Here is a 22,104-nt window from a genome sequence, read left to right on the forward strand (position 1 = left end):
GTGACTTGCTAAGCACATTTTTACTCCTGAACGTTATTTATACTTGCCATAACAAAGAGTTTGAAAACTTATTGACTCAAGACATTTCAGCTTTTCATTTTGAATTAATTTGTAAACTATTTCGAAAAACATAATTACACCTTGACATTATGGGGTAGGCCAGTGACACAAAAACTCAGTTTAACCCATTTTAAATTCAGGGTGTCAAGGAGTGTGAATACTTTCTGAAGGCACTGTAAATTCCACACTGATCACCGCTGTTCGTGTAAACTCGTGGGATCACCGCTGTTCGTGTAAGGTCGTGGGATCACCGCTGTTCGTGTAAGGTCGTGAGATCAGGCAACACACGAAACATCTTTGTACGCAGAGACACTGAACTAAGTTACTGTAGAGCTACACACTCACAGACAAAATGACACACACACATTTGTGTTTACACATTATCTGTTGTTAATATCATGACTTTACTGTAAAGTGGATGTAAAATAAAGATGATAAAACGGCTTGAAAAGAAAAGCAGAATGCTGCATATCAAGATATCATTTTTGAAATATTAACACAGGGAACAACATTCTTAATAAAGCAATACAACAGACACCTTTTTCATTTGGTCTTTATTTCGAAAATACAAGAGTATCACTTTCTAAAATTGGCAGGGCTGATGGGTTAGATCCGACTATTCAGTATTCACATTTTATTGTCCTAAATTTGCCCTCAATATGTTCTTGAATGTGTCTTTCATAAAGGGAAATCTGAACTTGTTGTCATTGAAACCAACCAAATAGACAAATGGGGAAATGGTTCGGGTCAGTTTTCAATAGTATTCAATTTCACCATAAATAAATAGGGGGGAAATAAAAGGGACCATTTGCCCCCTATAAACACAACACACATTTTAAAGCGGGAGAGTGGGGTATGTTACAATGGTATGCATATCTTCAGATTGTAACTGAAAACGTTGCCGTTCTCAAGCACCTACCGGGTACATTACATTTTACAAACATGCACTGTATTTATGGGAAAATATATTTTGGTATTTGTTTCATTAGTCAATTGTTACAGTGCTTAATTTGAGCCGGATCCTGCTGGAACAGGTCCGGCACTTCTCATTTTTGGACATTTTCATTCCAGAACCCATTTGCCAGGATCCGGTACATCTTGTGGCATGAACAATTATTTTCACTGTTTGCAATGTAAAAAATATAATAAAAGCAATCAGAGTTAATTCAACTTTGACTCCTCTGTAATTCTCCTGCCCCGTAAAAAACGTAATGGGAAAACGTGCCTGATATTCTAAGAATGTATTCATGTTGGGCTGGCCCGGGTTTATGGTTTGCCCAACATTGTGCCCTATACCAACGCGTGACCATTGCTGTGGTGAGAGAAGGAAGCACGACTGTGTCCTTTACATAACTAAAATGAGATTCACTTTCTATGATCTCTCTCTCCCTCTTTCTACTCTGATAGGCATGAACCTTCAACTCTCTTCTCTCCAGCTTTGCACTTCATCATTTATTTCCTTATATAATCATAGCCACAGGAAGGTTGCTGGAGGTGCCGCAGCAACCCTGATAGATTGAAATAGCCTACATTTGCCAACGCTATATACTTACTGCTGTCTGTTCAGGAAGAACTGAAACAATTCTGAATACTACATCAGGAGTAAACCTATAATTTACCCACAGAGGATCAATAGCTTATAAAAAAATTGGCTAGGTGTGGATTGTGTGTAGCCCAACCGCAAGGCATGCCTACAATCAGGAACGCGCGGAAATTCTGTCAGTGAACAAACAGCATGCGGCCAAAACAGACATTTCGCAATATTTCAAATACAATCGCGGGAAAACACAGGTTGGAATGCTAATGGATCCTGCTGAAAAAAAAGCTAATCTGTTATCAACTTCCAAATAGGCTTATTGTAAAACAAGAGAGAGATAAGCTTTTTGGCACGAGCGCATCCGCCATCACCGGCGAGTGAGCAGCGCATCATTGGGAGAGTCAGTGAAACTGCAAAGCTTTTTTAGGACTATAATTTCCTCTTCATATTGTATAATACGTGACTCCCCCGCACACCTAGGTCTAGGCTATTGATGGATTTAAGACAAACTCATTTCTAGTGATCTCAGAATCTCAGTTTGTCAGTGTCAAAATAGCCTGTCATTTCGATCATTTGTGAGGTATTAATAAATAGTATTGTCACCTCCTGACCATGGTAAGCTGTTATTTTCTATGGTAGAGTAGGTCAGGGCGTGACAGGGGGGTTTATTCTATGTGTTCTATTTCTATGTTCTTAGGTTCTAGTTTTTGTATTTCTATTTTGGTTTGTTAGGGATGATCTCCAATTAGAGGCAGCTGGTTCTCGTTGTCTCTAATTGGAGATCATACTTAAGTAGGGGGTTTTCTTCCTGGGTTTTGTGGGTGATTATTTTTGAGTAGTGTTTGTTTCTCTGCGTCACGGTTTGTTGTTTTTGTCTATTCAGTTATTTGATGTATTGCATAGTTTCACAGAGTAAATAAAATGTGGAACGACACACACGCTGCACCTTGGTCCTCTCCTTTTGACAGCTGTGACAAGTATGCTAAAGTCTCCATTAATCTAAAATGATGTAGAATTAATTTCATTAAATGTTTTAATAAAAGGCCACATTTTTCACTGACACTAGGCTACATTTTTTTCCTCTCTACCGCTCTATGCCAGTAGCAAAAGCTATGATAATGCTGCATGGAATTTATTATAAAGGTGTTTTTTTTCATGGATTCTGGTACATCAGAGCCCCCCCCCAAGTCACCCCCCTCTCTGGCACACTTTGTTCTGGCACCTACCAATTTACAAATTAAGCACTGCATTGTTGATATAGTCCCAAAATGTTTTGCTTGTCAGCGATCAAGTTTTCAAGATATAAAACTTTCAAAATACAGAAATACAGCTGGTATGCAAAACACAGCATCATATGATTCAAAATGCATCATAGTAGCTGTATTTCTGAAAGCTTGATTGCTGACATGCAAAACGTTTTGGGACAATATCAACAATGGACTAATGAAACAAATACCAAAAGATAGTTTTGGGGTGGAGTTTTCCATTTAGGCAAACAAGTCAATACTGCTGACACATAGGAAGAGTTCATCATTCCATGATTGAGGAGGCTATGCTAAACAAACCCCCTTATGACCTTATTCAGGCCAAGGATATGCCACACACTCAGCCTCTCTCTCTCTCTTTCTCTCTCTCCCTCTATGCTCTCTAATGTAAAATTGTCCCCTGTCTCTCAAATCACCCTCCAGTCACCCGCTTGTCACCCGCTTGTCACCAGTTGATCATGTCTCTCACATGACCCCACAGCTTAGTGATCCACAGGTTGACCCCCAGCTCTGTCAGGTATTGCAGCTCGGGTGTGAGCATCTTACGGCACAGCTTGAGGTGGGCCTTGTCCACGTTCTTTTTCAGGTTGTAGCCCATGATGGACTTCTCCCCGATGGGCTGCCAGGGCTGCATGACTGTCTCCTGGATGCTATCTGCATCCACAGCATGCCCTCCCTCAATACAGACGGCCGCCATCTCTGCATTCCTCCTCCGGAGCTCCGCCACATCGTCAGCCATCCGCTGGTGCCCGTATGCCTCCACCTTCCTCCAGAAGGTGGCATTGAAGTGTTGGTACAGCCTCCAGTCCACGGCGTTCCACTCCAGGGCCTTGGCCCTCAAATCTGGGGTCAGTTTGGACACGGTGGAGCCCTTCCGGGCGTTGAGCTTGAAGAAGAGCAGGTCGTCCATCTCCCAACAGAGGGCGTCCATGAGCAGGATGAGGGACTCCTCAAAGTGCTCCACCAGCATGACCAGCTGGAAGCAGCCTGCGATGGCCCGGATGCCCTCCTCCACCCTCGGGTCGCCCAGCTCCAGAGTGTTGTCCTGCCCGAAGTCAAAGAACAGAAGATTCTTGAGGTAGAAGGAGTTGAAGCCATCAGGGTCAAAGTAGTGGTGGGGGTCACGGAGGAACTCCCTCACCTTGTCCTTGCCTGGTATTTTCCAGGTCATGGGCACCAGGCGGCCAAAGTAGTGGAAGGAGGATTCAAAGAGCTCAGCCGGGTCTCTGAGGACGGTGATGTAGGAGGTGTCTGTTGGGAGCACCTTGGCCACCTCCGGTGCATTGAAGCGCATGTGGTTGCATATGATATTGAAGCACATGCCAGGCCTGTAGTCCTTGACCTGGGAGCGTTGGAATGGGGATGGGTAGAAGAAGTCATTACGGCTGTCTGGAAAGGCAAACTTGAGCCTGTGCTTTTCTCCGAAGCGGAAGAGGATGTTGAGGAGCGTGCTGCTGGCCGTCTTGTGGGTCTTCATGAACATGACATCCACTTTGGGAGTGCAGAGGCCCGTCTGTCCCGCGGCATGCTGGGAGTCATTTGTGAATGGTGTGGCGTGGGCTTGAGCAGGCCGATGAGCGCAGGAGTAAGGCACTGGCACCCTATGGAGAGCAAGCGTACACATACAGTAACAGTCAAAAGTTTGGACACACCTACTCATTCAAGGGTTTTTCTTTATTTTTTACTATTTTCTACATTGTAGAATAATAGTGAATACATCAAAACTATGAAATAACACATATGGAATCATGTAGTAACCAAAAAAGTGTTAAACAAATGAAAATATATTTTATATTTGAGATTCTTCAAATAGCCACCCTTTGCCTTGATGACAGCTTTGCACTCTCTTGGCATTCTCTCAACCAGCTTCATGAGGTAGCCACCTGGAAGGCATTTCAATTAACAGGTGTGCCTTGTAAACAGTTTATTTGTGGAATTTCTTTCCTTCTTAATGCATTTGAGCCAATCAGCTGTGTTGTGACAAGGTAAGGGTGGTATACAGAAGATAGCCCTATTTAGTAAAATACCAAGTCCATACTATGGCAAGAACAGCTCAAATAAGCAAAGAAAAACAACAGTCCATCATTACTTTAAGACATGAAGGTCAGTCAATCTGGAAAATTTCAAGAACTTTGAAAGTTTCTTCAAGTGCAGTCGCAAAAACCATAAAGCGCTATGATGAAACTGGCTCTCATGAGGACTGCCACAGGAAAGGAAGACCCAGAGTTACCTCTGCTGCAGAGGATAAGTTAATTAGAGTTAACTGTACCTCAGATTGCAGCCCAAATAAATGCTTCACAGAGTTCAAGTGACACATCTCAACACCAACTGTTCAGAGGAGACTGCATGAATCAGGCCTTCATGGTCAATTTGCTACAAAGACACAACTTCTAAAGGACACCAATAATAAGAAGAGACTTGCTTGGGCCAAGAAACACGAGCAATGGACATTAGACCAGTGGAAATCTGTCCTTTGGTCTGATGAGTCCAAATTTGAGATTTTTGGTTCCAACCGCCGTGTCTTTGTGAGATTCAGAGTAGATGAACGGATGATCTCCGCATGTGTGGTTCCCACCGTGAAGCATGGAGGAAGAGGTGTGATGGTGTGGGGGTGCTTTGCTGGTGACACTGTCAGTGATTTATTTAGAATTCAAGGCACACATAACCAGCATGGCTACCACAGAATTCTGCAGCGAGTCGCCATCCCATCTGGTTTGCGCTTAGTTGGACTATCATTTGGTTTTTTTTACCAAGAAGGAGTATGTTGGAGTGCTGCATCAGATGGCCTGGCCTCCACAATCACCCAACCTCAACCCAATTGAGATGGTTTGGGATGAGTTGGACCACAGAGTAACCTGTTAGGGATAGGGGGCAGTATTTTCACGGCCGGATAAAAAACGTACCCGATTTAATCTGGTTATTACTCCTGCCCAGAAACTAGAATATGCATATAATTAGTAGATTTGGTTCGAAAACACCCTACATTTTCTAAAACTGTTTGAATGTTGTCTGTGAGTATAACAGAACTCATATGGCAGGCCAAAACCTGAGAAGATTCTATATGGGAAGTGCCCTGTCTGACCATTTCTTGTCCTTCTATAGCCTCTTTATCAAAAATACAGGATCTCTGCTGTAACGTGACATTTTCTAAGGCTTTCATTGGCTCTAGGAAGGCGCCAGAACGTTGAATGATAGCTCTGCAGTCTCTGGGCGAAAAACAGCAGGGGTTTTGGTGAGTGGTCCTTCTGAGAACACTGGTGTGCGCGTGCATGTGACGACTCCATGTTTTACTTTCAGTGTTTGAACGGATACAACGTCTCCCGGTCGGAATATTATCGCTATTTTACGAGAAAAATCGCATAAAAATAGATTTTAAACAGCGTTTGACATGCTTCGAAGTACGGTAATGGAATATTTTGACATTTTTTGTCACGAAACGCGCCGGCGCGTCACCCTTCGGATAGTGATTTGAACGCACAAACAAAACGGAGCTATTTGGATATAACTATGGATTATTTGGAACCAAAACAACATTGGTTGTTGAAGTAGAAGTCCTGGGAATGCATTCTGACGAAGAACAGCAAAAGTAATCCAATTTTTCTTATAGTAAATCTGAGTTTGGTGAGTGCCAAACTTGGTGGGTGTCAAAATAGCTAGCCGTGATGGCCGGGCTATATACTCAGAATATTGCAAAATGTGCTTTCACCGAAAAGCTATTTTAAAATTGGACACTGCGATTGCATAAAGGAGTTCTGTATCTATAATTCTTAAAATAATTGTTATGTTTTTTGTCAACGTTTATTGTGAGTAATTTAGTAAATTCACCAGAAGTTTTCGGTGGGTATGCTAGTTCTGAACAAAACATGCTAATGTAAAAAGCTGTTTTTTGATATAAATATGAACTTGATTGAACAAAACATGCATGTATTGTATAACATAATGTCCTAGGAGTGTCATCTGATGAAGATCATCAAAGGTTACTGCTGCATTTAGCTCTGGTTTTGGTTTCTGTGACATATATGCTAGCTTGAAAAATGGGTGTGTGATTATTTCTGGCAGGGTACTCTCCTGACATAATCTAATGTTTTGCTTTCGCTGTAAAGCCTTTTTGAAATCGGACAATGTGGTTAGATAAAGGAGAGTCTTATCTTTCAAATGGTGTAAAATAGTCATATGTTTGAGAAATTGAAATTATAGCATTTTTAAGGTTTTTCGTATTTCGCGCCAGGCGCTACCATTGGATATTGGCGAGGCGAAACGCCTGTCCATAAGGAAAAGCAACCAACAAGTGCTTAGAATATGTGGGAACTGTTGGAAAAGCATTCCTCATGAAGCTGGTTGAGAGAATGCCAAGAGTGTGCAAAGCTGTCATCACGGCAAGGTTGGCTAATTTGAAGAATCTCAAATATAAAATATATTTTGCTTTGTTTAACACTTTTTTGGTTAGTACATGATGCCATATGTGTTATTTCATAGTTTTGATATCTTCACTATTATTCTACAATGTAGAAAATAGTAAAAATAAAGAAAAAACCTTGAATGAGTAGGTGTGTCCAAACTTTTGACTGGTAGTGTACAACACATCAAATCACAAATATTATCTGATTTACCATTATACACTGATGTAGAAGACCCAAAACTAATTTTGCCTCTCATAGTAGCTTATTACCATCATTCATGTGGCAAATAAAGCAATCTGCATCATCTGTATATCATATATATTACTACTGAATGTTGTTGATGCAATATTTATTGCAAAGTATGCCCAACAACTTCCCCTAGTAAACAGTGTCGGAAAGGGGCTTACTCAGGCAGGTTGAAGTGGACCTGTGGAGCAGAAAGGCAGTAGACCAGGACCATACAGCTGGTAAGTAGGGTACCCAGGACAAGGCCTTTGCACATCGACCTCCATTGCCTCCCCTGTTTGACAACCATGGTCCCAAATTGAGGGTTATCTGAAACAAAAAGCAGTGTAAGTTATCCACGGTGTACCAAAACAATCGGCTGACAGTCCTGAAATCAACAATCGCCACTTTTTCATTGACATGGAATCTGTTGGTCACTTGGATCCACTGTCTCCTGTTCCTAATTATTTGGGAACACACGTAGCAGCTCAGTCAAATGGTTGTTTCCAATGAGCACATTGTGTGCCTTTAGTAATGAAACATCTATTAGGTTTATGTTGAGCAAATGTCAAGAAATCTACATTCCGTGATCATTTGAACACACATACTGTATCCTTCATACAATTCCTTGAAAAAGGACGCAATGGGAAATTGTCCAAAGAAGATGCATGTCCCAGCACCTACTCATTAAAGCTATACTCAAGAATTTATCATCATTTAAGTTGACATTTTGATACATAAGTTGACATTGTATAAGTCTTATTGTAAGACGTTGTAAGGGCTCACACATATTCTTCCAATTATAAAGCGTTATACCTGCATGCTTTTGAAAGTGTTACAACTATGCCTTTACCCTGAACACAGCACGGTGTAGCCACACAACAGCATGGACTGATATACCCTGTGTTTAAATGTCATCTGTCCCTTAGATGAATAATGCACGGAGCTGGAAAGTGATCTGGTGCGGATCTGCAGCCATTCAACCTGCAGCCTGAAATCAGATCGGACTGGACAGTGACCCAGAATAAGCTGGCACCATTAAGTACGTAACGTGCGTCACCCAGTTGCCACCTAGAGCGTGCTCGAGCAACTATACTAAAGACAAACCAAGTCAAGAAAATCTGTGTCAAAATGTTCTTTATTTCACAGAAAGCTCCCACGGCTTTGTTGAAGTTTGAGGTTTCCTCAATACTGAAATCTTCTGTGAACAATTAGGTCTAACATCAGTTAGAATCACCATCCCCATTTTGCAGACATTTGTGTGATAAATTTTTTTTCTGATGGAAAAGAAAACATTCTGCGGCTGCTGGTCACTCAGTGATGGAGTTGAAAATGGGGCTACGTCTTTTGCTCCTTTGTCTGGGAGTTCCATGACGGGGCCGTTATAGAGGCATGTGAGGGGGCATTCTGCCTGCCCTTAGAGTCAGCCCAGGCACTGGGATATATGGGAGACATTTAAGCGCTAGTCCCCCTGAATCAGGGATCTTTCCATGGAGCTGTTTAACCTGCCAATGGACCTTGGTATAGATGTGTGCTTCGTTAGGCTGAGCACTTACTCTGCCTCTGGGAAGGATGCACACCTTTGTTTGGCAGGTGTCTGTTATTGTCTAATGTTTCATGTAGTATATTGTATCTACCAAGTATTGTCTGATATGGGTAGGTGCTAAGAAGCAACAGTGACTTTAGAAAGTATTCACACCCCTTGACGTTTACCACGTTATGTTGTGTTACAGCCTGAATTTAAAATGGATTCAATTGAGATGTTTTTGTAACTGGCCTACACACAATACCCCGTAATGTCAAAGTTGGAATTTATACTAATTAATTAAAAATGAAAAGATTAAATGTCTTCAGTCAATAAGTATTCAATCCTTTGTTATGGCAAGCCTAATTAAATTCAGGAGTGAAAACTTGCTTAACAAGTCACATAATAAGTTGCATGGACTCAATAATAGTGTTTAACATGATTTTTAATGACTAACTCGTCTCTGTACCCCACACATACAATTATCTGTAAGGTCCCTCAGTTTAGCAGTGAATTTCAAACGGGGAGGTTTTCCAATACCTCACAAAGGAGGGCACCTATTGGTAGATGGGAGAAAAAAAGCAGACATTGAATATCCCTTTGAGCATGGCGCAGTTATTAATTACACTTTGGCTGGTGTATCAATACACCCAGTCACTACAAAGATACAGGCGTCCTTCCGAACTCAGTTGCCGGAGAGGAAGGAAACCGCTCAGGGATTTCACCATGAGGCCAACGATGACTGTAAAACAGTTACAGAGTTGAATGGCTGTGATAGGAGAAAACTGATGATGGATAAACAATATTGTAGTTACTCCACAATACTAACCTAATTGACAGAGTGAAAAGAGGGAAGACTGTGCAGAAGAAAAATATTCCAAAACATGCGTCCTGTTTGCAACAAGGCACTAAAGTAATACAGAAACAAATGTGGCAAAGCAATTACCTTTTCGTCCTGAATACAAAGTGTTATGTTAGGGCCAAATCCAATGCAGCACATTACTGAGTATCACTCTCCATATTTTCAAGCATAGTGGTGGCTGCATCATACTATGGGTATGCTTGTAATCGTTAAGGACTGGGGAGTTTTTCAGGATAATAATTGGCAAATGTTGCAAAATCCAGGTCTGGAAAGCTCTTAGAGACTTACCCAGAAAGTCTCACACCTGTAATCGCTGTATTGACTCAGGGGGTTGAGTACTTATCTAATCAAGATATCTAATCAAGATGTATTAGTGTTTTATTTTTCATGATTTCTTTTTACAAATTTTCACATTCTTCTTCCACTTTGACATTACAGAGTATTTTGTGCAGATGGTTGACAAACAATGACAATGACATCCAATCCCACCTTGTAACAGCAGCATGTGGAAAATGGGGTAGGAATACTTTCTGTATGTCTACAACACCATTCAAATGGAATTGTACGGTGAAGGGCAATGGTAAAAGTCCCTCTCTCTACAAATCGTATAAGCAGTAATGTATCCATTATCTAATGATATCATAACTTTCAGTCACAAAAGCACATATTGACATACTGTGCATGAAAACATTCATGGTCATGAACCCCAAACAGAGACATTCAGGAAAACTTTCAATGTGAGGGCTAAGTTGCTATGCACACCGTCACAGTCATTGCCAATGCTCAAATAACTCATGTCTGAATGAAACCTGCTATGGAATAGGTTAGGAAGGTTAGGTCTGAGGAGCATGATTAGACACTAGCACTACCACTTCCACACTCCAGTCCCAGGGGGCAGCAGCAACCAGGTCCAAATGCTCTGTCAAGCCTTGATAAAGTTTGCAGGTGTGGGCAATTAGGAGTTTAGTCAATCCTTGAGAGAGAGGTGGACAGAGCCTCTCGGCATGACAGATTTAGTTTTTTTTAGTTAACCTCTTTAGTTTCCGCAATGTACAGTTGAAGTCGGAAGTTTACATACACCTTAGCCAAATACATTTAAACTTAGTTTTTCACAATTCCTAACATTCAAGCATAGTAAAAATTCCCTGTTTTAGGTCAGTTAGGATCACCACTTTATTTTAAGAATGTGAAATGTCAGAATAATAGTAGAGAAAATGATTTATTTCAGCTTTTGTTTCTTTCATCACATTCCCAGTGGGTCAGAAGTTTACATACACACAGTATTTGGTAGCATTGCCTTTAAATTGTTTAACCTGGGTCAAACATTTCGGGTAGCCTTCCACAAGCTTCCCACAATAAGTTGGGTGAATTTTGGCCCATTCCTCCTGACAGAGCTGGTGTAACTGAATCAGGTTTGTAGGCCTCCTTGCTCGCACACGCTTTTTCAGTTCTTCCCACAAATTGTCTATGGAATTGAGGTCAGGGCTTTGTGATGGCCACTCCAATACCTTGACTTTGTTGTCCTAAAGCCATTTTGCCACAACTTTGGAAGTATGCTTGGGGTCATTGTCCATTTGGAAGACCCATTTGTGACCAAGCTTTTACTTTCTGACTGAGGTCTTGAGATGTTGCTTCAATATATCCACATAATTTTCCATTCCTCATGATGCCATCTATTTGTGAAGTGCACCAGTCCCTCCTGCAGCAAAGCACCCCCACAACATAATACTGCCACCTCCGTGCTTCACAGTTGGGATGGTGTTCTTCGGCTTGCAAGCGACCCCCTTTTTCCTCCAAACATAACGATGGTCATTATGGCCAAACAGTTCTATTTTTGTTTCATCAAACCAGAGGACATTTCTCCAAAAAGTACGACCTTTGTCCCCATGTGCAGTTGCAAACCGTAGTCTGGCTTTTTTATGGCCGTTTTGGAGCACTGGCTTCTTCCTTGCTGAGCGGCCTTTCAGGTTATGTCGATATAGGACTCGTTTTACTGTGGAAATAGATACTTTTGTACCTGTTTCCTCCAGCATCTTCACAAGGTCCTTTGCTGTTGTTCAGGGATTGATTTGTACTTTTCGCACCAAAGTACGTTCATCTCTAGGAGACCGAACGCGTCTCCTTCCTGAGCGGTATGACGGCTGCGTGGTTCCATGGTGTTTATACTTGCGTACTATTGTTTGTACAGATGAATGTGGTACTTTCAGGCAATTGGAAATTGCTCCCAAGGTTGAACCAGACTTGTGGAGGTATACCATTTTTTTCTGAGGTCTTGGATGATTTCTTTTGATTTTCCCATGATGTCAAGCAAAGAAGCACTGAGTTTGAAGGTAGGCCTTGAAATACATCAACAAATACACCTCCAATTGACTCAAATGATGTCAATTAGCCTATCAGAAGCTTCTAAAGCCATGACATAATTTTCTGGAATTTTCCAAGCTGTTTAAAGGCACAGTCAACTTAGTGTATGTAAACCTCTGACCCACTGGAATTGTGATACAGTGAATTGTAAGTGAAATAATCTGTCTGTAAACAATTGTTTGAAAAATGACTTTCGTCATGCACAAAATAGATGTCCTAACTGTCTTGCCAAAACTATAGTTTGTTAACAAGAAATTTGTGGAGTAGTTGAAAAACGAGTTTTAATGACTCCAACCTAAGTGTAGGTAAACTTACGACTTCAACTGTAAATATGTATTTTGGCCATCCTTTTGTACAACGAACAATAATCCACTTGGTCTGGCCGACCAATGGGAGTCAGGACAGAGCTGGCCCTGGATCCCAGTAAATGTACTTTCTCCTGGGCAAGGGTACATACACTACACCCCTTAAAAGTTGTGGATTTGGCTATTTCAGCCACACACGTTGCTGACAGGTGAATAAAATAGAGCAAACAGCCATGCAATCTCTACAGACAAACATTGGAAGTAGAATGGCCTTACTGAAGAGCTCAGTGACTTTCAACGTGGCACCGTCATACAAGTCAGTCCGTCATATTTCTGCCCTGCTAGAGCTGCCCCAGTCAACTGTAAGAGCTGTTATAGTGAAGTGGAAATGTCTAGGAGCGACAACGGCTTAGCCGAGAAGTGGTAGGCCACACAAGCTTACAGAACAGGACCACCGAGTGCTGAAGCTCGTAGCGCGTATAAATCTTCTGTCCTTGATTGCAACACTTACTACCGAGTTCCAAACTGCCTCTGGAAGCAACTTCAGTACAAGAACTGTTCATCTGGAGCTTCATGAAATGGGTTTCTATGGCCGAGCAGCCGCACACAAGCCTAAGATCACCATGCGCAATGCCAAGGGTCGGCTGGAGTGGTGTAAAGCTCGTCGCCATTGCACTCGCGTTCCCTGGAGTGATGAATCACGCTTCACCATCTGGCAGTCCGACAGACGAATCTGGGTTTGACGGATGTCAGGAGAACGCTATGTGCCCCAATGCATAGTACCAACTGTAAAGTTTGGTTGAGGAGAAATAATGGTCTGGGGCTGTTTTTCATGTTTCGGGCTAGGCCCCTTAATTCCAGTGAAGAGAAATATTAAGGCTACAGCGTACCATGACATTCTAGACGATTTTGTGCTTCCAACATAACTGGCCTGCACAGAGCCCTGACCTCAACCCCACCAAACACCTTTGGGATGAATTGGAATGCCGACTGCTAGCCAGGCCTAATCGCCCAACATCAGTGCCTGACCTCACCAATGCTCTTGTGGCTGAATGGAAACAAGTCCCTGCACCAATGATCCAACATCTAGTGCAAAGCCTTCACAGAAGAGTGGAGGCTGTTATAGCTGCAAGGAGGGGGGCAACTCTATATTAATGTCCATGATTTTGTAATGAGATGTTCGATGAGCAGGTGTCCACATACTTTTGGTCATGTAGTTTATATATATATATATATATATATATATATATATATATACAGTATATCTATATAGATATATATATATATCTATATAGTGCATTCGGAAAGTATTCAGACCCCTTGATTTTTTCCACATTTTGTTACATTACAGCTTTATTCTAAAATGGATAAAATAGTCCTCCCACCCCATCATCAGTCTACACACAATACCCCATAATGACAGAGCAAAAACAAGTTTTTAGAATTTTTAGCAAATTTATCAAATAAAAAAAACTGAAATACCACATTTACATAAGTATTCAGACCCTTCAATAAGGAATTTGTTGAAGGATCTTTGGCAGCGATCACAGCCTCGAGTATGACGCTACAAGCTTGGAACACCTGTATTTGGGGAGTTTCTCTCATTCTTCTCTGCAGATCCTCTCAGGCTCTGTCAGGTTGGATGGGGCGCGTCGCTGCACAGCTATTTTCAGGTCTCTCCAGAGATGTTCAATCGGGTTCAAGTCCAGGCTCTGGCTGGGCCAATCAAGAACATTCAAAGACTTGTCCTGAAGCCACTCCTGCATTGTCTTGGCTGTGTGCTTAGGGTTGTTGTCCTGTTGGAAGGTGAACCTTCGCCCCAGTCTGAGGTCCTGAGTGCTCTGGAGCAGGTTTCCATCAAGGATCATTCTCTACTTTGCTCCGTTCATCTTTCCCTCGATCCTGACTAGTCTCCCAGTCCCTACCGCTGAAAAACATCCCCACAGCATGATGCTGCAACCACCATGCTTCACCGTAGAGATGGTGCCAGGTTTCCTCAAGACGTCACGCTTGGCATTCAGGCCAAAGAGTTCAATCTTGGTTTCATCCAACCAGAGAATCTTGTTTTTCATGGTCTGAGAGTCTTTTAGGTGCCTTTTGGCAAACTCCAAGCGGGCTGTCATGTGCCTTTCACTGAGGAGTGGCTTCCGTCTGGCCACTCTACCATAAAGGCCTGATAAAGACCTGACTGCTGCAGAGATGGTTGTCCTTCTGAATGGTTCTCCCATCTCCACAGATGAACTCTGGAGCTCTGTCAGAGTGACCATTGGGTTCTTGGGTCACCTCCCTGACCAAGGCCCTTCTCCACCGATTGCTCCGTTTGGCTGGGCGGCCAGCTCTAGGAAGAGTCTTGGTGGTTCCAAACTTCTTCAATTTAAGAATGATGGAGGCCACTGTTCTTGGGGACCTTCAATCCTGCAGACATGTTTTGGTACCCTTCCCCAGATCTGTGTCTTGACACAATCCTGTCTTGGAGTTCTACGGACAATTCCTTTGACCTCATGGCTTGGTTTTTGCTCTGACATGCATTGTCAACTGTGGGACTTTATATAGACAGGTGTGTGCCTTTCCAAATCATGTCCAATCCATTGAATTTACCACAGGTGGACTCCAATCAAGTTGTAGAAACATCTCAAGGATGATCAATGGAAACAGGATGCACCTCTCGACTTCCGCCTCTCCCGAGTCCATAGGGGAGTTGCAGCGATGGGACAAGACTGTAACTACCAATTGGATATCACGAAAAGGGGTAAAAATTGTAAAATAAATTTAAGAACTTAGCCTCTCCTTTTGCCCTCAGAACAGCCTCAAATCATTAAGGCGTGGACTCTAAAAGGTGTCAAAAGCTTTACACAGGGATGCTGGCCCATGTTGACTAAAATGCTTCCCACAGTTGTGTTAAGTTGGCTGGATGTCCTTTGGGTGGTGGTCCATTCTTTATACACACTGGAAACTTTTGGGTGTGAACAACCCAGCAGCATTGCAGTTCTTGACACAAATCGGTGTGCCTGGCACCTACTACCTCACCCCGTTCAAAGGCACTTAAATGTATTTTTTTGTCAATTCACCCTCTGAATGGCCATGTCTCAATTGTCTCAAGGTTTAAAAATCATTCTTTAACCTGTCTCCTCCCTATTATCTACACTGATTGAAATAGATTTAACAAGTGGCATCAATAAGAGATCATAGCTTTAACCTGGATTCACCTAGTTAGTCTATGTCATGAAAAGAGCAGGTGTACATAATGTTTTGTACATCATTTAATAAGATTATTAAATTAAAAGATGTTGCTGACTTCACAACAGAACACTTAAACTGGAACGATATTTTCAGTAACAGTTGCACAAAAGTACAGTTGAAATCGGAAGTTTACATACACTTAGGTTGGAGTCATTAAAACGCGTTCAACCACTCCACAAATTTCTTGTTAAAAAACTATAGTTTTGGCAAGTCAGTTAGGACATCTACTTTGTGCATGACACAAGTAATTTTATATATAAACAATTGTTTACAGACAGATTATTTCACTTATCCTTCACTGTATCACAATTCTAGTTGGTCAGAAGTTTTCATACACTAAGTTGACTGTGCCTTTAAACAGCTTTTTTAAATGATGTCATGGCTTTAGAAGCTTCTGATCGGCTAATTGACATCATTTGAGTCAATTGGAGGTGTACCTGTGGCTGTATTTCAAGGCCTACCTTCAAACTCAGTCCCTCTTTGCTTGACATCATGGGAAAATCAAAAGAAATCAGCCAAGACCTCAGACTTCTTTTGTTGTTGACCTCCACAAGTCTGGTTCATCCTTGGGAGCAATTTCCAAACGCCTGAAGATACCACGTTCATCTGTACAAACAATAGTACACAAGTATAAACACCATGGGACCCTGTGGCTCAGTTGGTAGAGCATGGTGTTTGCAACGCCAGGGTTGTGGGTTTGATTCCCACGGGGGGCCAGTACGGAGAAGAAAAAAAATGTATGAAATGAAATGTTTGAAATGTATGTATTCACTACTGTAAGTCGCTCTGGATAAGAGCGTCTGCTAAATAACTAAAATGTAAATGGACCACGCAGCCGTCATACTACTCAGGATGGAGACACGTTCTGTCTCCTAGAGATGAATGTACTTTGGTGCAAAAAGTGCAAATCAATCCCTGAACAACAGCAAAGGACCTTGTGAAAATGCTGGAGGAAACAGGTACAAAAGTATACACAGTAAAACGAGTCCTATATTGACATAACCTGAAAGGCCGCTCAGCAAGGAAGAAGCCAGTGCTCCAAAATGGCCATAAAAAAGTCAGACTACGGTTTGCAACTGCACATGGACACAAAGATTGTACTTTTTGGAGAAATGTCCTCTGGTTTGATGACACAAACATAGAACTGTTTGGCCATAATGACCATTGTTATGTTTGGAGGACAAAGGGGGTCGCTTGCAAGCTGAAGAACACCATCCCAACAGGGAAGCACGGGGTGGCAGCATCATGTTGTGGGGGTGCTTTGCTGCAGGAGGGACTGGTGCACTTCACAAATAGATGACATCATGAGGAATGGAAAATGATGTGGATATATTGAAGCAACATCTCAAGACATCAGTCAGGAAGTTAAAGCTTGGTTGCAAATGGGTCTTCCAAATGGACAGTGACCCCAAGCATACTTCCAAAGTTGTGACAAAATGGCTTAAGGACAACAAAGTCAAGGTATTGGAGTGGCCATCACAAAGCCCTGACCTCAATCCTATAGAAAATTTGTGGGAAGAACTGAAAAAGCATGTGCAAACAAGGAGGCCTACAAACCTGACTCAGTTACACCAGCTCTGTCAGGAGGAATGGGCCAAAATTCACCCAATTTATTGTGGGAAGCTTGTGGAAGGCTACTTGAAACGTTTGACCCAAGTTAAACAATTTAAAGGCAATGCTACCAAATACTAATTGCATGTATGTAAACTTCTGACCCACTGGGAATGTGATGAAAGAAATTAAAGCTGAAATAAATCATTCTCTCTACTATTATTCTGACATTCCACATTCTTAAAATAAAGTGGTGATCCTAACTGACCTAAGACAGGGAATTTTTACTAGGATTAAATGTCAGGAATTGTGAAAAACTGAGTTTAAATGTAGTTGGCTAAGGTGTATGTAAACCTCCGACTTCAACTGTATCTTCTGAACTATAAGGTTCTATTTGAAAAAAGATTATTCCAAGATAATTGGCTTTAATGTTCCAAACCCTCATTAGTTTGAATGTATTCTGTCAGAATTTTTTAACTTAACAACATGAATTGTGGTATTTGCAAACCACGCCCCCCAAATATTCTAATGAGTCCCTGCCTCTACATTATAAAGTAACTGGGCTTGGTGTGGGCTAGCCCTTGCCCTTGTTTGGTTTGGTGTGGGCTGGCCCTTGTTGGAGTTGTGATAACAGCGTAAATCTCTCTAGGACAAGGTGACCTTCATCAATATATTCACCTGTATTTACCCCAAAATGCTAATTAGCTCTTAATTTGGCTATCATAAAGAACTACAAATGCCATGATGATCTGGACGAGACTGCCGAATCGAGTCTGTTAGGTTCTAATTATCAGAGTAAGAACTCGACGGACACTATGAAAGCTTACACCAAGTTTATTGTCCCCCAAAGAATCGAACAGCTGAACCGACAAAAACATGTTTACTATAGTGGTGGTATATGTACCCCACTTTGAGGTGGAATCTCCTCCTTCTCTCCAAACACTACATCTCTGTTGCTAGGCAGGAAATGAAGTGACGCGAGCTAAAAACTGTTCCTTCTCCCTTAATGTGACCTGACCTGCTCTAGACCCCCTTCATCACTACTCCATGGCTCTCTCCCCTTATCAATGCCTGCCACGTGATCGTTTTCCCAAGCTTAATTGCCCCCACCATATACCTTCCTCCTACAGATAACCATTAACTCCTGGTGTAGACCCTCTAAACCTAAGCACTCAATATTTCAATAGGATACCTGATAATTAACCCTATTCCAAGTTTAGGAGTTAGAACCCAGAAACATCAAGGTTTAGGTAAGAATTTATGGATGAACTATCTAATGTTAGCTAAATGTAGTAATTAATAAATTGGCTGCGCTTCTTTAAATGGACAATTCTGTGAACTGTCTTGTGCAAGTTCTAAATTGACACAATACCTGTTAGCAAAGGTGTCCGTTAGAGATGACGTGCAGGAGCTTGCAGGGATTTGTAGTCTTGCATGATGTCTACTTTGATGCTAATTAGTATTTTTGAATATGAGAGCAAATAGAGCCAAATATATTGATAAAAGTCACCTTGTCCGAGAGAGATTTACATGGTTATCAAAATGTCATGCCAGGGTAAGCCTACGGTACACGAAACAAAGCCCTTATTTTAAGTGTTTCTAAAATGGGAAAAAGTAATGGTGGAAAAACGATTGGAATCATTTCCCTGTTTGACCGCTCATTTTTATGGGTATTGACACCTACACTGTGGGGCTCTATGGCAACAGCTAGTCTTCAAGGATACTATCGGCAGAGCAAAATGTACTTGGCGGTACAGTAACTGGAAAAGGTTGGGAACCACTGCACTAGCCTGTGTTGTACTGGTGTAGGCTTGCCCATGTTGTACTGGTGTGGGCTTGGTATGGGGAAAGCCCATGCTGGTGGGGTTGTTGTGGGCTAGCCCATGTTTAGCCCATGTTTGGCTGTCTAAGCCCCTGCCCACCTTGCCCACCAAATACCCAAATGGGGCCAACAGGGCCATGTTTGCTGGGTGGTCAGGTTACAGAACAATTAGGCAAGCCTAGGCCCCCTAGACCCAGCGAGTATAGTGTAACAGTAGGTTTGTCTTATCAGTCTTGTAACAGCCCATATTGGCTGCTCTATCATTTGAAACAATTTTCTTCAGGCCAAATTTCAGAACTCAAACTTGAGATAAAATATTTTAGTTGCACATTATGATCATTCTATTATACCTATGTCGAAATATAAGACAAAAAAATAGATGTTTAGAACCAGTGGTGGAAAAAGTACTAAATTGTGATACTTGAGTAAAAGTAAAGACACTTTAATAGATAATGATTCAAGTAAAAGTGAAAGTCACCCAGTAAAATACTACTTGAGTAAAAGTCTAAAAGTATCTGGTTTAAAAAGTACAGTTGTGAAAAAAGTAATCAATTGTCATACTGCTATATATCAGATTCCTTATACTAAGCAAACCAGATGGCATTTTTTTTTGTTTATTACTTTTATGGACCGACAAGGGTACACTTCAACACTCAGTTTACATACGCAGTATTTGTGTTTAGTGAGTCTGCCTGATCAGAGGCAGTAGAGATGACAACGCATTATATTGATAGGTGTGAATTGGACCATTTTGCTGTCCAGCCTGAGCATTTGAAATGCAACGAGTACTTTTGCGTGCCAGGAAAAATGTAATGGAATTAAAAGTACATATTTTCTTTTGGAATGTAGTGGAGTAAAAGTAAAAATTTTCTAAAATATAAATAGTCAAGTACAGATACCCCCAAAAACGACTTAAGTAGTACTTCAAAGTATTTTTACTTAAGTACTTTACATCACTGTTTAGAACCATAAATAGGTCTGTAGTATAAATTTCAATATACAAATCTCAAATGATCCTCAGTGATTCTCTTTGTGAAAAATAACACTTACCCTTTTGTGCATAAATCCAGCAACTGCAGTTAGATTAAAAATGCCACTGAAGTTGAAACCTAGGACGGTTGTTTCTCCTCAGAGTGTATAGCAGTGAGTATAAGAAGAGCTGTCCGGTCCACTGGTGCCTTTTTCCTGCTCCCGTTGGGTCACACATGCTGTCACAACCCCACCACATGGTCCAGTACTTTCCTTATTACATATGACAGCCCAACGCTCCGAAGCCCATTCACCTGGCAGGTGATCTCTCTCTCTCTCTCTGTATATTATGCAAACCTGATGTCTCTGGCACCCTCCTCCTCCACTTTCAACTCTCAAAGTGATCAGGCTCCCTGTCAGGGAACTTGCACTTGTCAGTGTGTGAAAGAGAGAGGCACATAGAGAGAGAAAGAGATGGAGAGAGAGTGGGGGGGGGGGGGGGGGGGGTAGAGGGACAGGGGAAGGGCTCTTTTCTGTCTTTATACAGAAGGCTATTGAGAGCAGAAACTGGACTCAAGTCTCAGATGCAAGCTGATAGGAGGGCTAGCAAATAGTTTAAAAAAATAACAAATGCAGAGAGCCAAAGCACAAAGCCCTCGATTGTGCCAACTTATCAAGCCTGCTCTGTCTCACGACCGTATTGTTCTAAAGACTACTTTAGCAAGCTGTGCATATAGATCATTTACCAAAAAAAAATGAAGATAGGATTAATAACATAATGAAATACGAATGAAGCAATAAGGCATGAGAACCCATGGATTATCAAAAATACACACGGCTAAGAGATGTTCTTGGGCACGACAAGAACAATAGGTTACAAATACACTGAAAAGACATGGGTATTGCATTTCATGTAGTCTTTGTTTTGTGGTCGAACCCAGCTACAGTACAGAACAATAGCCACAATTCATTTTTCAACTAAACATCTGAACCTGAGGGATGGGCTTGAAAAACTTTACTATTTTCAAATGAAGGACCAATAGCTTATGTATATTTTGAAACTATACATTGTTTTGGTTACGATATGATATGGATTCTGTACTAAGCTTGTAAGTTATATTACTTAAGAATCAAATGTACATATAATACATTAATAAGAAAGACCAAGTTAAGCTGCAGCTGGCCCAGAACAGAGCCGCATGTCCTGCTCTTCATTGTAATCAGAGGGCTAATGTTAATACTATGCATGCCAGTCTCTCCTGGCTAAGAGTTGAGGAAAGACTTCTTGTTTTTGTAAGAAACATTTATTTGTTGGAAATTCCAAATTGTTTGCATAGTCAACTTACAGACAGCACTGACACAAGCACTTACCCGACCAGACATGCCAGCAGGGGTCTTTTCACTGTACACAGGTCCAGGACAAATTCAATGAAACGTACAGTATTATACAGAGCCATGTGTGCATGGAACTCTCTTCCATCTCATGTAGCGTAAGTGAAAAGCAAACCTGATTTCACAAAACAAATAAAGCAACACCTCATGGCACGCCTCTCCCACACGTGACCTACAGTACTTGTGTGTATGTACTGACATGTATGTGTAACGGATAGATGCAAACACACGTTTTAAACGTATGTAAATTGTAGTCTTTTGTCTGTAATGTCTTGGATCCCAGTGTAACTAGCTGTCGCCCATTGGCGTCGGATAATGGGGATCTAATAAATCTAATTGTGAGGAACAGCAGGAAATCTGACGTAAAAGCTGATTTTATTCATTCTGCATTTTCAGTTTCATAATAAAGTCGTGTTACCGGACTCAGATTAAGCCTACTCCTGGATCAAAATGCACTTTCAATGGAAATTTGCCTACTCCTTTGGACTCGTGAGAATATGGACAACTGTATTTGGTACCACTACCGTCCATTTAACGGCAGTATCACGGTGTCAATAGAGAATGATCCAGACATACGAGCCAAAGGATTG

The 22,104-nt window shown here is 41.6% G+C and overlaps 1 protein-coding gene across 2 annotated transcripts; it reads right to left on the minus strand.

The window, feature by feature from the left end:
• Nucleotides 1-595: 595 nt before the first annotated feature.
• On the minus strand, nucleotides 596-21,885 carry gal3st1a (galactose-3-O-sulfotransferase 1a). Of its 2 annotated transcripts, none has more exons than XM_014160797.3 (3): nucleotides 21,494-21,885; nucleotides 7,670-7,817; nucleotides 596-4,463 (listed from the first exon to the last, which is right to left on the minus strand). In XM_014160797.3, the coding sequence occupies exons 2-3, from the start codon at nucleotides 7,795-7,797 to the stop codon at nucleotides 3,308-3,310; spliced, it is 1,284 nt and encodes a 427-aa protein (XP_014016272.1). In that variant the 5' UTR covers nucleotides 7,798-7,817; nucleotides 21,494-21,885; the 3' UTR covers nucleotides 596-3,307. The 2 variants fall into 2 exon arrangements, with proteins under 2 accessions (XP_014016272.1, XP_014016270.1); XM_014160795.2 differs by lacking the exon at nucleotides 21,494-21,885 and adding an exon at nucleotides 20,204-20,558.
• Nucleotides 21,886-22,104: the final 219 nt, after the last annotated feature.

Source organism: Salmo salar, chromosome 20 (assembly GCF_965601325.2).
Source record: "Salmo salar chromosome 20, fSalSal1, whole genome shotgun sequence".
Taxonomy (NCBI): Eukaryota; Metazoa; Chordata; class Actinopteri; order Salmoniformes; family Salmonidae; genus Salmo; species Salmo salar.

What these genes read in the sequence shown, in the direction of transcription:
- gal3st1a (XM_014160797.3), bottom strand. Translation starts at nt 7,797, where the DNA reads ATGGTTGTCAAACAGGGGAGGCAATGGAGGTCGATGTGCAAAGGCCTT. An exon ending in GTCCACTTCAACCTGCCTGA is followed by an intron (nt 4,464 to 7,669) that starts GTAAGCCCCTTT and finishes TGCTCTCCATAG; the next exon opens with GGTGCCAGTGCCTTACTCCT.